This window comes from Dromiciops gliroides, chromosome 2, assembly GCF_019393635.1.
Source record: "Dromiciops gliroides isolate mDroGli1 chromosome 2, mDroGli1.pri, whole genome shotgun sequence".
NCBI lineage: Eukaryota > Metazoa > Chordata > Mammalia > Microbiotheria > Microbiotheriidae > Dromiciops > Dromiciops gliroides.
This window is the reverse complement of record NC_057862.1, coordinates 656,951,749-656,967,524: the sequence shown is the minus strand read 5'-3', so window position 1 is coordinate 656,967,524 and position 15,776 is coordinate 656,951,749. Positions and strand designations below refer to the sequence as shown.

At 47.3% G+C, this 15,776-nt stretch overlaps 1 protein-coding gene across 1 annotated transcript in view; it reads right to left on the bottom strand.

Annotated features, from left to right (window-relative positions):
- The window catches only part of FCSK (fucose kinase), a 36,388-nt gene extending 23,260 nt beyond the window's left edge, over window positions 1–13,128 (bottom strand). Inside the window, 7 exon segments of the mRNA XM_043981228.1 lie at window positions 856–928; window positions 1,429–1,554; window positions 3,602–3,652; window positions 4,952–5,103; window positions 7,728–7,773; window positions 7,775–7,841; window positions 12,782–13,128. Of these exon segments, the coding sequence (XP_043837163.1) occupies window positions 856–928; window positions 1,429–1,554; window positions 3,602–3,652; window positions 4,952–5,103; window positions 7,728–7,773; window positions 7,775–7,841; window positions 12,782–13,128 (862 nt within the window).
- Window positions 13,129–15,776: the final 2,648 nt, after the last annotated feature.

Sequence of the window (15,776 nt, the reverse complement as noted above, 5' to 3'; positions counted from 1 at the left end):
CTATTGGGGAGTGGCTGAAAGAACTATGGGAGATGGATGTAATTATTGTGCTGTAAGAAACAACCAAAAGGACAGTTTCAGAGAAATCTGAGAAGACTCGCATGAACTGATACAGAGTGAAGTGAGCCAGACCTGAGAACGTTATGGAGGACCAGTGACACAGCCCCTCACCCACCTCCTGGTAGCGAGGGGATGGACTCCAGATGCAAGCTGTCAGACATGATCAAGCGTGGGAATTTGCTTTGCTTGATTATGTGTATTGGATGTAAGAGTCTAATTCTTTAGTGGTGGGTGTTTAGTTTTCTTTGTTTTTTCTTTTTTTTAAAGGGAGTGGGAGGGAAAGAGTAAATTCTTATTGATTAAAAAAATAATAAAGTGATGTTTGATATAGAGCTCTCTGGGAGGGCAGAGGAGATATAGGGGGAAATTGAGGTAATATAAAAACAACCCAAAAAATCAATAATAAAATTAATTTTAAAAATCTTTTAAAAAGTGAGGGTCTCCATAGGTGGGGGAGGGGTATAACTGGAGGGAGAAAATTAGGAACTGAAAATGAAACTTTAAAATGAAAATAAATAAATAAGGAAAAAAAGTGATAGGGCACTTGGGCTCAGGCGGAGATTCTCAGTAAAAGAAGACACCCAAACATTGATGGATGAGGTGACGTCACCAGGTATTTTTCAGAAAGAAAAGGACATTTCCTCCATAGGGATCTGGTAATGAGGCTGAGAATGTGGGGAGTAAGGAAAGAAGAGGGGAAGAAAACCTTAGAGCCAGAGCCTGGGGTGGGGGCGACATGCTCTCCCTGGCTCTGCAAAAGACCCCTGGTCAATCTCAGCCTGAGAGTCCACTCACCTGGGCTTGCAGGAACAGAGAGAATCATGTCTGTGCTGCAGACCCACACGCCTGGCGGGGAGCCGCGGCCCAGCTGGAAGAGAGAGCACAGGACACCCCCAATGGATCTATTTCCGGATGACTGTGGCTCCCTCTGGGACTCTGGCCCACTCTAGCTAGCCCTTGGCCTCAGAGAAGGCCTAGGGACAGAAAAGATCTTCCAATTCGACTTGCCCAAGGGAATCCATCACCACAATAAAGGAAACTGGTTGATTCCAGTCCAGCTGCCCTGGCTTTCATATAGATGTGATGAAAGATAGGGAAGGCATATGAATGATCTATTCAACCACCTCCTGACCCTAGTGTCCTCTAGCAATGAAGGCCTCCTCATGGAAGGGGAAGAGAGCCGGCATTTATTGACATGGGCATTGCCCTTTACAAATATGGTGCATGCCTGGAGCCGTCCCCATGGCCCCACTGCAATCTGAGCTGAGGTGAGGTAGGTGTGCAGGGAAATCTCAGGGAGGGAGACAGCCCTTGTGGTGAGCACTCAGGTGAGACCGAGGAGAGTTCGACACCAAGTCACGGCCTCACCTTGTGGGTCATGATGTAGAGCAGCTCGTCCAGGTTACAGGTGAGGGACTCCACTGGGGCTGCAGGGTCCACCAGGGGAAGGCAGGTGAAAGCTCGGCCGCAGTCATCAAAGGGGAAGTCTCGGCCCTGGAAAAGGAATGAGGTCAGCCTGAGAGAGGCTGTCCTGGGGAAGCAGGACTGAGCCCTTTGGGTAGAGGGAAGGCAGAAGGGAGGACGAAAAGGCCCCACTCACCTCCCAATGTGGGCCATTTCTCTTCATGGGAGAGGGAATTCCTTACCTCCATTATCCCCCTCCTCAGACCCAGACTCCTGGGGGGGATGTCAAGAGCTTTCCTAGGGTGGGTGAAGAGCCTCTTCTCTCTCCTCCTTTCTGGGCAGAATTCTTTGGGATCATTTACCTGCAACCCTTGTCTCTAACTCCCTGTATTGGCCTTTTCCCATCTATCCCCTTACTCCTTCACCAGTGGGGTCTTCTCCCCAATGGAAGGCAGGCCAGACCAGCCTGTTACATCAGTCCTGAAGCCCCTCACAATATCTGTCTTGATCAAAAAATCTACCCCCAGGGGCAGCTAGGTGGCACAGTGGATAAATCACTGGCCCTGAATTCAGGAGGACCTGAGTTCAAATCTGACCTCAGCCACTTGACACTTACTAGCTGTGTGACCCTGGGCAAGTCATTTAACCCTCATTGCCCTGCAAAAAAAAAAAATGTACCCCCACCTGACAGGTGCTGCCCAGACCCATTCAGAGAAGCAACTAAAGCTGGGGGAACAACAGGGGCCCTGTCCCTTCTGTCCCTACCTCCAAAGAGCCTTCACCTGACTATGAGCAAAGTGACGTTCAGATGAATCAAGTACTAGAGCACCAGAATGCGGATCCCTACCCTTTCCAGCTAATCAAGGTTGGTGCCTTTATTCTCATGAATATATCTGACTCTTGGTTCTCTGGATGGAGGACAGAAATAGGCTGGATAACAAAGGACCATAAATAAACCAAAAATCTTTTGTGCTTGGCATTGAAAATGTTGCCCATTTTCCCCCCTTGGAAGACAGAAGACTTTACTCTGGTTTATTTGAGTGGATATTAAATTGAATCTGGACTGTTCAGTTGTTCAAAAGCCCTCTACCCAAGAGGTCTATGAGGACAGCAGTGTATGACATGGCAGGGGAAGCCAAGCTGGGACAAGGCATTTTATCCAACACATCTAAGACTCCTGAATTACCCGAGAGGGGTGTGTGTGTGTGCTTCAGCGAGATCCTCAGCCAAGAAGGTGACTCTTTCCGGATGGGGAAACAAAAGAGGCAGGGGCTGCCTTGGGAAAAAGGGGGGGCTAGAAGCCAAAGTTCCCAATTCCCTGTCTCTTTTTCTCCTCTTCCTCGTTCTCTCAGTCCCTTCATCTCTCTCCTTCCTCTCCCTCTCTCTCCTCTTTCCCTCTCCTCTCTCCTCTTTCTCTTCTCTCTCCCCTTCCTCTCTCCTCTCTCCCCTCTTTCTCTTTCCTTTCTCTCCCTCTCCTCTTTCATCTCTCTCCCCTCTCCCTCCCTCCTCTCTTTCCCTCTCCTCTCTCTTTTTCCTCTTTCCTCTCTCCCTCTCCTCTTTCACTTCTCTCCCCCTCTCTCTTTTCTCTCCCTCTCTTCTCTCTCCTCTTTCCCTTTCCTCTTGCCTCTCTTGCCTCTCTCCTTCCTCTCTCTCCCTCTCCTCTTTCATCTCTCTCCCTCTCCTCTCTTCTCATCTTTCTCTTTCCTCTCTCTCTCCTCTTTCATCTCTCTCCCCTCTCTTTTCTCTCTCTCCTCTCTTCTCTCCCCTTTCTCTCTTTCCTCTCTCCCCCCTCCTTTCATCTCTCTCTCCCCTCTCTTGCCTCTCTCTCTTTCCTCTCTCCCCACTCTCCTTTCTTTGTCTCTCTTCTCTATCTTTCCTCTCTCTGTCTCTGTCTCTCCATCTCTGTCATCTGGCTCTCACCCACACCACTGAGCCTTCTCCTGATGAAGCCAATGAGCCCCTTCTCACAATAATGTTTTAAAATCCATACAATGAAGTACACAGGATTATAAAGGAAACCAATTACACTGAATTAGGATGTAATTTTTTCACACCTGAGTTCATGTACCCCCTGAAGCTGATCCACAAACATGGACCCCTAATCTAGGGGCTCCTCCCTCTCCCTTACCCAACTCACCATGTGCATGATAAGGATGTGGGCTGAGTGCAGGACGTCAGAAGTGACCACCTATGGGGAAATATAATGACAAAGACTCTCAGACCCAGGCTTTGCCTTATAACTGCTTCCCACTTCCACCTGACAGCCCACAGTAAGAGTGAGGAAGAGGCCCCGACTACCCACCCCAGGAGGCTCCCAAACACAAGGGAGGCAGGAGACCAGAGCAGTTACATGGGGACTCTGGCCACTTCCTGGCTTCTGGGACACTGCTCCTTCCTTATCCTTCTCAGTCTTTCCTGCTGGATTCCCCTCCTCATACTGCTGCTCAAGGGTGGGTTTCTCCCAGGTGGCTTCTGTTCTGTTCTCTTGCTACGCTCTCCCCCTTGGTGGTATCACCAGCTCCCATGGGCTCCATTGTCATCTCCAGGCAACTTGGTGCCACCATGGATAGAGTGCTGGCCTTTGGGTCAGGCACATCTAAAGTCAAACCTTACTTTAATTCCTCTCTAGCTGTGTGAGCCTGGCCAAATAATTTCATTTTCTCAGCCTCAGTTTCACCTTCTGTAAGATGGGGATAATTACACTTACCTCAGAGGATTGTTGTGAGATTTAAATGAGATAACAGATGTAAAAGTGCTCTGCAAACCTTAAAACGTTCTATAAATGCCACTATGACTCCCAAATATCCAGTCCTAATCTCTCTCCTGAACTCCAGCCCCATATTATCAGCTGTCTGCTGATCACCACCTAAATATCCAAAAGGCAGCTCATATTCACCCCAACATTTCCATCTCAAAATGATTCTTCTTCCCCCATCCTTCTTCCAAAGCCCTCCACTTTTCTGCCGATAACCCCACCATAAGTTTCACAATCTCGGAATCATTCTTGACTCTCCACTGTCCCTCATCTCCCCCCACCCCCCAAGACACAATCATATCCAGTCATTATCTGGGTCTCATCCATTCTACCCCCACAATTTCTCATATCCTGTCTTTCTCTACCCTTCACATAGTCTCCACCCTAGTTCATGCTCTCATCTTTCACCTAGACCAATTCATCTTCCCACCTCTACCTTTTCCCTCTCTGATTCATCCTTTACACAATAGCCAAATGAATAGTCTTCTAATGGATTCAATAGTGTCGTCCTTATTCAGAAATATTCAATGGGGCAGCTAGGTGACTCAGTGCCCATTTCACAGGTGAGGAAGCCGAGTCCAGCACTGGCGAACTGGTCTTGTTCAAGGTCTCATACAGACTCCGTGGAAGGTACCAGGATTATAACCCATTTCTCTGAACCTGAGCCCGAGATTTCTTCCACCAGACCAGCCGTGGTGGGGGGTGGGGGTGGAGGGGTAGCATTGAACTCACTGTGTAGCCCGCCTGGGCACTCAGGTGCTCTGCAGCCACCAGGAGGGCATTTAGAGTGGCTCCTCCACTGCCCACCTGAGCCTCCGGATCCTCCACCGTGAGCAGGATGGTCCCTCGGGGCACCTGCTCCCGCTTCTGCCGCACCTCCAGCTCTGTGACCAAAGCAAAGCATCGTCACATCCTTCTCCCTCACCCCACCCCCAGCTCCCCAGCTCTTCTCCCCGGAGCCTCCTCCAGCTGCCACAAGAAGTGTGCCAAGCGTGACCGGAGCCAAAGGCTTATCAGTGTCACCACTCCACCCAAGGAGGGCGGTGTTGGTTTGGGGGGAAGATGTCCAGATTTATGACAGGGATCGGAGGGAATCTTGATGGAGAAAACTGAAGGGGTACTAGCATAAAGGATGGGATGGGATGAGATGAGATGGGATGGAGCGGGATGGGGCTGAGTTGGAGGCAAGAGGCTGGCCTGCAAGGCACCAGCACCGAGGTTGCCCCAAACACTTGGCTGCTGCTTGACTAACATCAGAGCCCACCTTCTCTTCCTGAAAGTCTTCCTGAGCCTTTGCCACCTGTTCCCAACCAGCTGACAGCAAATAGTTCTTCCAAGCAGCTGGTTAATTAGCGCCCTCCCCCCAGGCCAAAACTACTTTGTCGTGAATCTGTGCATATTTTCTATTTACTTATCTGGGTTTATATTTTGCATTTAATGATCTAAAAGGCAGCGGTGTATACTGAAGAAAGCTGGCCTCCAAACCAAATCAGGGAGACCCCAGTTAAGTTTCTCCTCTCACAAATACTGACTGTGTGACTCCCGGACAAGTCTCTCTGTGCTCTAGGCCAGTGGTTCTTGAAGAGGGGTGTATGCTAAAATGGAAATGTTGTGCATGATTGCATATGTGTAACCTATATCTGACCGTTTACCATCTCAGGGAGGGGGAAGGGAAGGGAAGATGGGAGGGATAGAATTTGAAACTCAAACTGTTTTTAAAAGTTTTAAAATTGTTTTTAACATGTAATTGGGGGAAAAATAAAATATGTTAAATCATAATAAAGGAGGAGGTCTAAAGAGGTGCAGCTATGTGATACATCAGCCCTGGAGTCAGGAAGACATTAGTTCAAATCCAGCCTCAGACCCTTACTAGCTGTGTTACCCTGGACAAGTCACTTAACCTCAATTGCCTTTTAAAAAAAAAGAAGTCTAGGGACCCATGGGGATCCCTGAGAGCTTTTCAAGGTCAAAACTATTTTCACAGTAATACTAAAAGTTTTTAAAATTTTTAATATGGCAAATATTGATAGATATAATTCATATAAACGAAAGCTCTTTGGCAATGGGGGCCCTCAATAATTTTTTTTTTTTTTGCAGGGCAATAGGGGTTGACTTGCCCAGGGTCACACAGCTAATAAGTGTCTGAGGACAGATTTGAACTCAGATCTTCCTGACTCTTAAGCCTGATGCACCACCTAGCTACCCCATATTTCCAGCCCTACCACCCAACCACAGTGACTGGCCTGAAGGAAATTCTTAATTAATGTTTAATGAGGGTGAGCCAGTGACCCAAAAGACAAGAACTAATTGGCAACAGCTGCTGGTCCCCCTCCAGGCCTGGGGCTGGGTGTGCTGGTGTCTCCTTTGACACGGAGCTGGTTAGCATTCTTGGAGGTTGGGGATGACTGGAGGGAAGTGTCCTGGGAGGTGCTAGGCTCAGCACCTAGGGGCCAGTTACCACTTCCCTGTCTCATCGATGAAGGGCATTCTTCCCCACGGGTAAATGCCAGGTGCCGTCTAAGCCTAGACTTCCTATAAAAGAAGAGGTCAGAGCGACCTAGCTCCAAAGCTGAAAAGGACGCCAGAGGCCAAGTCCAGCCCCCTTGGGTTACAAATAAGGAAACTGAGGCCCAAGGGAGGTTTAGTACATTGCCCAAGGTCACACAGCTAATGAGCCTCAGAGGTAGGATTGGAACCCAGACCCTCTCAACCTAAATCCAGGGCTCTTTCCATGTACTAGGCTGCTCCTTGTGGGATCTGTCTTTACAGAACGAAGTGTCAAACGCAATCAAGCTAGGGACAAGAGAGGATGTGCTGGCCGCCATCAGGGAGAGCAGGCCTGGGGGACTAGGCATCCTCTGGGGGCTGCTCCCCACAACATCAGGGAGAAGAGAGAAGTAACCTTATGAAAAGGCCCCCCATGAGATCCCACCCCAAGCTGGGGGGAGGGGAAGAGATGACTGCTTAGCATGCCTCCCCGCAGACCCCCCACCATGGAAGCTGCACCACAGATGGATAGATCAGAGTCAGCTGATCGGGCCAGGCAGCCCCGCTGGGGGTCTTAGGAACAGCAGAAAGATCCCACATGGTACATCTCCCAAGTCCATAGCAATACTTTATGCTGCTCTGATGGGCTCCTGCAGTTCTGTTTGTCTCCCTCGTTAGACTGTAAGTTCCTGGAGTGCAGGGCAGTCTTTTTGCCTCTTTTTATATCCCCAGTGCTTAGCACACACAGTGGCTGCACATAGTAGGTGCTTAATAATGTTTATTCATTGACTCATCCCCCTCCCAGACTGTGAAGTCCATAAGAGCATGAAGCCTGTGTCCTCTCAACCCTGTATTTCCTCCAGTGCCTAGCCCGGTGCTCTGCATGTGTGAGTATGCCCATAGCATTTATCACTGTGATGGAGCTGGTTACCCGTGATCCCTCTTTCCCTGACCTACCCATGGGCATGGAGGTGCTGGGACTGTCCCCTGGGGCCTGTTAGAAGTGGGGGAGGGGAGCCACCTACCTTCTGAAATGCATAGACACTGTTCTTGTACTGGCATGTCAGGGACAATTACTGTCCAATCGACAACCCCTCCAATGCTCCATCCAGCCAGAGGCCCCAGATTGTTTGACCTGGAAAGAGAAGAGACTCTCAGAGAGACTGCACTGAGGTAGGTACTCACTCCCTGTCTATGGGGGCTGGCTGAAAGTTTCCCAGGCTCTAGATCAAAGCTTCTTAAACTGTGGGCCACAGCCCATAGCTGAATGTGGGAGTCACAGTAAAAGGTTATCTGTAGGGGCAGCTAGGTGGATAGAGCACCAGCCCTGGATTCAGGAGGACCTGAGTTCAAATCCGGCCTCAGCCACTTGACACTTACTAGCTGTGTGACCCTGGGCAAGTCACTTAACCCCAACTGCCTCACCAAAAAAAATTAAAATAATTAAAAAAAAAAAGGTTATCTGTACCTATTTTATATACTCATATACCCGGAGTTGTATAAAAATTTCTGTCAAAAAGGGGTCATGAGTGGAAAAAGTTTAAGAAACCATGGGCTAGGGCACTATCCCTGCAGCTTCCTGGCACCAGGATTTTTAGAACTAAGGAAGGTATTTATAGGAAATAAACCAACAAAGACCAAAAAGTCTAAGTCAAGGGGCAGCTAGGTGGCACAGTGGATAAAGCACTGGCCTGGATTCCAGAGGACCTGAGTTCAAATCCAGGTTTCAAACACTTGACAATTACTAGCTGTGTGACCCTGGGCAAGTCACTTAACCCTCATTGTCCCCACACACACACACACACACACACACACACACACACACACAAAAAGTCCAAGTCAAATGATGGTTTCCTGCAGCGCAGGGACACAGGTGGACTTGGGCCTCCTCCCCAGAACCAGGTAGATGATCTTAGCACATGTATCATATACATGTCATATGTACACACAGCATCTATGTCAGACACACACCAATTAGACAACAGGTAACCTCAGTGGGGCCCTGCCCAGGCTCAAGACATCTCAGGGTACAGGACAGTAAGGAGACTGGACAAAGGACCTGGGAATGAAGGAATCCAGTGTCTGTCCCAGTGAAATCCTCCAAGGGACCAAAGTCTGGACGGAGTCCCAGGTTCAGCTCAAAGCCCACCTTCTGCAGGAGCTGCTGGGGCCTTCCTCACTGGGGTTAACCTCCACCTAACTGGTGTGTGTCTTACATGTTAGCACACACATGTTGTATATATACATACGATCTCTATAGGTATATATACACATATGATCTCTGTGTGGTGTATATATGTATATACACATATACATATATATTATAGGTGTCTATATAGGTACATGTTGCTTTTTCCATTAGAATAGGGTTCCTTCAAGGACAGGGACTGTTTTTGCCTTTCTGTTTTCAGTGTTTAGCACAGATAGTGCCTGTCACATGATAAATGTTTAATCAATGTTTGGGGATTAGATTACAGAAGCTTCATGGCACAGTGGATAGAGCTCTGGCCTGGATTCAGGAAGAACTGAGTTCAAATCCGGTCTCAGATGCCATCTAGCTGTGTGACCCTGGGCAAGTCACTTCACCCTGTGTGCCTCAGTTTCCTCATCTGTAAAATGAGCTGGAGAAGGAAATGGCAAATCACTCCAGTATCTCTGCCAAGAAGACCCCAAATGGGGCCGGACATAACCAAAAAAACCAAACAGTGCTTTGATTGACTGAAATGAGACAAATGGATGAGGCCAGCCTGAAAAGACAGTTTGTAGAGGATCCATGTTCTCTCATGACTATAGGGAAGAGTGAGGAATAATAATGATGATGGTTTACTTTATACTTTAACATTTGCTGAGCACTTTACTTATATGCATAATAATATAATGGTCATAGCAGCATTTATATAGTTTCTCAAATTTGCAACGTGATTTACCTGTTAACACATTTGATTGTCACAACCCTAGGAGGTAGATATTATAGTTGTTATTTTCTCCACTTTACAGAGGAGGAAACAGGCTGAGAGAAAGGCAACTTGCCTGGGGTACCACAGCTAGTAAGGGGCATTTGAACTCAGATCTTCGGGACTCCAATCACTGCTAGTAGTAAGGGAAAGAACGCTGAGCTAAAAATCCATGGAAGACTTGGAGTCAAGGGCTGGAAAGGACTTGAAAGAAGCCTAGCCCAGCCCCCACCCAGTTTTAAAGATAAGGAAACAGGCCCAGAGAAGGAAGTAACAAAGGTTCTAGTTTCCCTCCTTCCCCCACCCAACACAAGATGGAAGGGAATTCTTGGGTCACCTGGCACTACTCCCTCATTTTAAGGAAATTGAGACCCAGAGACGTTGTCATTTACCCAGAGTCACATAGCAATAAGTGGCAGGGAAAGAATTTGAACCCAGGTCCTGGGATTTCATGGTTTGACACTGAAATCACCTGGGGCAAGTCACCGATCCCTATTGGGTCCTGGCTTCCATTTCAGGAAAACCCAGGGGGCGGAGGTGAGCTGGACCAGGTGACTCCAAGGTCCCTTCCAGCTCTGACATCCTGTGTTAGTTACATCCTGGGCTCTAAGTAAGCAAGGTCTCTTCTTGCTCTGCACTCCATCTTCTACGGGCCCTTGTGGATCAGAGACATGGGGCTGGAAAGAAGCACCCCATCTAGTCCAACACACCCCCAGTGCAGGAACCCCTTCTTTTGCCTACTCCCTGGCTTCTGCCTGTTGCTCAAGCTTCAAAAGGTACAGGCAAATTATTTGACCCTCTGGGAAACTTTTCAAGAAAAATAACGAGCAGGCCAGGGGTCTGAGACTTTCTGTATTGGTGGCTCTCTCTGGCAATCCGATAAAACCCCTTCTCAGACAGAATAATATTTTTAAATGCAAAAATAAAATGCATAGTATTACAAAGGAACCCATTTACTGAACACCATTCAGTCATTCATTTATTTGGTGAGGCAATTGGGGTTAAGTGACTTGCCCAGGGTCACACAGCTAGTAAGTGTCAAGTGTCTGAGGCCAGATTTGAACTCAGGTCCTCCTGAATCCAGAGCTGGTGCTTTGTCACTGCACCACCTAGCTGCCCCTGAACATGATTATTTTAAAAAATAATTTTTTATTAAGACAAACTCACAGCTTCTGTTTAAGAACCCCCACCTGACGGCTTTACTCATTAGCAGCCTAACCTTCTGGTTTCCATAGGCAGAGAGGATGGTTCAGAGAAAGCCAAACCAGTCTGCCCCAGCCCTGTACCTGAATCTGCCTTCCAGGACCCAGGTTCCCTCCAACTCCTTAAATTACCCAATCATCTTTTTATTTTTGTTTTTTTGTGGGTTTTTGTGTGGCAATGAGAGTTAAGTGACTTGCCCAGGGTCACACAGCTAGTAAGTGTCAGTGTCCGAGATCACATTTGAACTCAGGTCCTCCTGAATCCAGGGCCAGTGCTTTATCCACTGTGCCACCTAACTGCCCCTCCAATCATCTTTTAAAATGGAAATCTGGATTATAAACCTTTCCTCTACTTCCTTAAACAGAGCAGAAGGAATTTAAGTCAAACTTGTTCAGTCTAAATAGTCTTTGTTCAGAGGTCCTTCCCAGGACCAGTATTCTATGATTAAATAGCTCTGAGGAGTATAGGAAACATCTGGGTCTCCCATTGATCATTAGATATGAATTCTTGAAGGGTGGAGAGGATGATGTAAGTATGTGCCTGTGCCCCTTTTGTTCCAGGGGTTCTGAAAACAGTGGCTGACTGGGAGATTCCCAGCATGACTAAGATCAGCCTGGCTGGCTCCCTCAGCTCCTCCAAGTCTGGAATGGGAGAGAAGAGCCAGGCCTGAGTTAGATTTCTGATTACAAAGAGGGTCTCTCCCAGACTTGGCCAGACCTCAGCAGGATCCTGGGAAAGGCTGAGAGCAGGCACACCTTGAGAAAAGCCTAATAAGCATTTTTAAACAAGGTGCAGGTCAAAGTGGGGCCAAGCAGCCCAGGACACAGGAGCCATTAGTTTTCTCTTCTGCAGTTTCTACCATGAGTACTTAGCCTTGGTTAGTGGCAGTCCACTAGTCACGCATCATTACCATTAATAATATATCATCATGACCTTTTCAATGGGGCTTTCCAAACATGCCTCTACATTTCTCAACATCCCCATTGGCCTTTTAAAAGGAAAAGAGTTCAAGGGATTTTACTTTTTGTTACTTCTGCCTCAGTTTCCACATTTGCAAAATGAGTAGAGGTGGAGCCTATGAGTAGACTCACAACCTGCAGTTTTTTAATAGGCAGCTAGGTAGTAAAGGGGGTATAAGACTTGGGAGTCCCAATTGACCAGAGTTCAAATCTGGTTTCACACACTTACTAGCTGTGTGACTCTAGGCAAGTCATTTCACTGCTGCTGGCCTCAGTTTCCTCAGCTGTAAAATGGAGATAATAATAGTAACTACCCCTCCAGGGTTGTTGTGATGATCAAATAAGCTCACATTTGTACAGTGTCCAAGCTTCAAAGTGCTGTATAAATCCTAGCCATTAATAAAGTGGCTGCTTTGAGCAGAGAATGCAAAACTGAATAACCCTGATGTGGAATGGATATAGGATCAAATCGATCATGAGCTGTCCCAAAAGAATTACAAGACCCAGTGACTCAGTTTCCCAAGTCATTTATATTAGGCTTTGGAAAATATTATATAGACTAATGTTCATTTTGAAGCGCAAGGTTTGGGACATATTGTATAGTTTTCTTAATTAATTTTTATATTTATTTTTACAGAAAAAGGCCAGGTGAGATCATCAGCTCATGAATGAACCTGGTAGTGATCATCTCCAGACCAACCCTTTCATTTTTTTTTTTTTTTTTGGTGAGGCAATTGGGGTTAAGTGACTTGCCCAGGGTCACACAGCTAGTAAGTGTTAAGTGTCTGAGGCCGAATTTGAACTCAGGTACTCCTGACTCCAGGGCCGGTGCTTTATCCACTGCGCCACCTAGCTGCCCCCAACCCTTTCATTTTACAGATGAGGAAACTGAGGCTCAGAGATTAAGCCTCTAGTCCAAAATCAGACAGGTAGATAGCTGAGTCAGGATTTGAACCCACGTGCTCCTCAGGGGCCAGAAGCCCAGCCCACGAAAAGCAGGAAGTGGGACGTGGGCAGACAGCTCACCCCCAATTCCCCACCCCACCAGATCGGGTGGGATTTGGGCACAGCGGTTCGGGGAGCAGAGTGAGAGGGCAGAGAAAGGAGGTGCAGATTTAAGACTTTGATCGGCACTCCCCACATCCACCCCTCCCATCTTCCAGGTGCAAACTTCTGGTCTGGAGACAGGCAGGCAGGTTCTGCCCTGGGGAGGGGGGGGTTGGTGGAGAGACGGCCTAAAAACCCCAGAACCCGAGCAATAGGTTCCCCCTGCCTCTGCCTCGCAGCTTTCAGGCACCTGTGGCATTCGCACCCCCTACCCCTCACCCCTCACCCCCGCCCCCCTCCACTAGCACACGTACCTCCCACAGCCAGGCTCCTGGGTAACATAGGTCCTTTAATTCAATCCGGCCCCTCCCCAGAAAAGGATTCACGAGGGCATCTTGGGAAAATGGAGTTCTCCTCCTCCCCTGGCTTTAACCTCGACTCCCAACGGCGTCGCGCGGCAGTCCTCCACGAAGCGGGAAGAGGAGACAAGGTGTATCTTCTCGTGTTGGTACCCTCCCCAAAAGGCTTCAGAACTTGCCCGGAGGCTAAAGGGGCAAGGGAGGACCCCTGGATCAGACAAGGAAACTACAACTCCCAGAAAGCCCTTTCGCCTCCGCCCAGAGCCTCGCCAAGAACAGGCCCCACCCCCTGGGTTGCAGCGCTCCCGGGGCTTCCACGTTTTCCCGGGTCTAAGTCAATTTTGGCAGAGTGGCTCGAGCCCCGGGGTTGTTACTGTAGCAGCTCACTGTTACAATCATGACCTTGTTTTAACCTAGGGGAACGCCCAAAGTCCACTTGGTCCCCTCTTCTTGGGCTTTAGGAAGTTTATCAAATGGGATAACTCATAAAAAGCGCTTTGCAAAACTTAAAACTGACATTAATGACTATCTCTACATAATTCCTGACCCCTTTGTGATTGAGGCAAAATCCAATTTACTGGAAATATTTCGGTCAGGAAGCATTAAACATTTAAGCTTTAAGTAGCTTAAAAACTTTTACAAGACTTTGGGGACTCCAGGTCATGCGGGCGGGAAGTTGAGGAAAGAGCCCACTTTTTCTTGAGACTTTCCTCCTTTCCAAGATGTCTATTGAGCCGATGATTCCTCAATGTGTCCCTCCACTGCCACAGCTCAGTCTTCCTAAAAAGTGGGCTGGAAATGCTCAGAACTTTTCTCCCCTAGGTTCGGAGAGAGCGTTTTTTCTAAAAATCGCTTTGGGCGTGACCCGGATCCTAATCGCTAACAAATCTCACTATTGCATAGATTTTTTCAAGGAAGCAGGAAACTCCTGTTCATTCTCAGGAGTGATTCGGTTAAATTCTTGGCCAGTGCTGGTGGTTTAAACTCTGTCTGCACACTATAAACCCCAAAAAACACCTCTTTTAACTCTGACTCTGCTTCCTCTTAACGTATTTACATAAGAGGAAACTGAGGCAACAGGGTAAAGTGACTTGCCCAGGGTCACACAGGCTGGTAAATGTCTGAGGTCAAATTTGAACTCAAGAAGATGAGGCTTCCTGACTGACTCCAAGCCTGGTGCTTTGGGCTACCTAGCTGCCTATTTTGGTTGCACAGAATTGCCCTAATGTAAAATTGTTTAACTGTGGTTGTTCAGTCCTGTCTAACTCTTGATCCCATTTGAGGTTTTCCTTGGTAAACATACTGAAATGGTTTGTCATTTCCTTCTCCAGCTCCTTTTATCAGTGAGGAAGCTGAGACAAACAGGGCTAAGTGATTTGCCCAGCGTCACACAGTTAGTAAGTGTCTGAGGCCAAATTTGAACTCCTGTCTTCCTAACTCCAGGCTGGGTGTTCCATCCCCTGCAGCACCCTCGATGCCCAGAACTTGTTAAAGCTATTCTTTCTAATTTGATTAGATTTAGACAATAAACGCTTGCTTGATGCCAGGCACTGTGCTCTATTTTGGAAATATAAAGACAATGTGGAAAAAGTCCCTGGAAAAACCAAAGGAATGCCCATCCATTGGGGAATGGCTAAACAAGCTGTAGTATATGATGGTGATAGAATATTATTTGTGCTATAAAAAAAAATGACAAGCCGGATGATTTCAGAAAGGTCTGGAAAGACTTGTATGACCTGATGTATAGTGAAGTAAGCAGAACCAAGAGAACATGTGCATAGTGACAGCAATATTGTTTGATGAAGAACTGTGAAAGACTTAGCTGTTCTCAACAATATCATGATCCAAGACGATCCCAAAGGAGTAGTGATGAAACATACTATCCACCTCCAAAGAAAGAATTGATATTGATGGAACACAGCCTGGAGCATGCAACTGTTCACTTTCTTTCATTTTTTTCTTGTATTCAAGTTTTCTATACAAAATGACAAATATGATAATGTTTTACATAATTGCACATGTATAATCCATATATGATTGCTTACTGCTTCAGGGGAGGAGGAGGGGAGGGAAGGAACAAGGGATACAAATTGGAACCCAAAACTATAAATAAAAATGTTTATTAGTAGGGGCACCTAGATGGCACAGTGGATGGAGCACCGGCCCTGGAGTCAGGAGGACTGAAAGAAAAAAATGGAAATCATGACGAGAGGTGTAAGGAAATTGGGTACAAGGCAGGAGTTTGTGGAGTCCTATGGTGAGACTGGAGCAAGAAACAGAAAAAGGAATGCATAAGGCATTGGAGGAAGGGTAGAACAGTGCCAATAGTCTGCTGCTGGGATAAAACAATTTATGTCAAGGGGAGGAATTCCTTTTTTTATTCCCCTACCTTGTCTACTTTTCACTCTACACAGAATGGGATGGATGCAGTGCTAGGATAGATAGAATTTGTCCACAGACATGTTGAAGTGGCTCCAATTTATCCTTTGGTTTCCACCTACCTAGGTGGCAAAGTGGATAACACTTTGGGCCTGGAGTCAGGAAGACT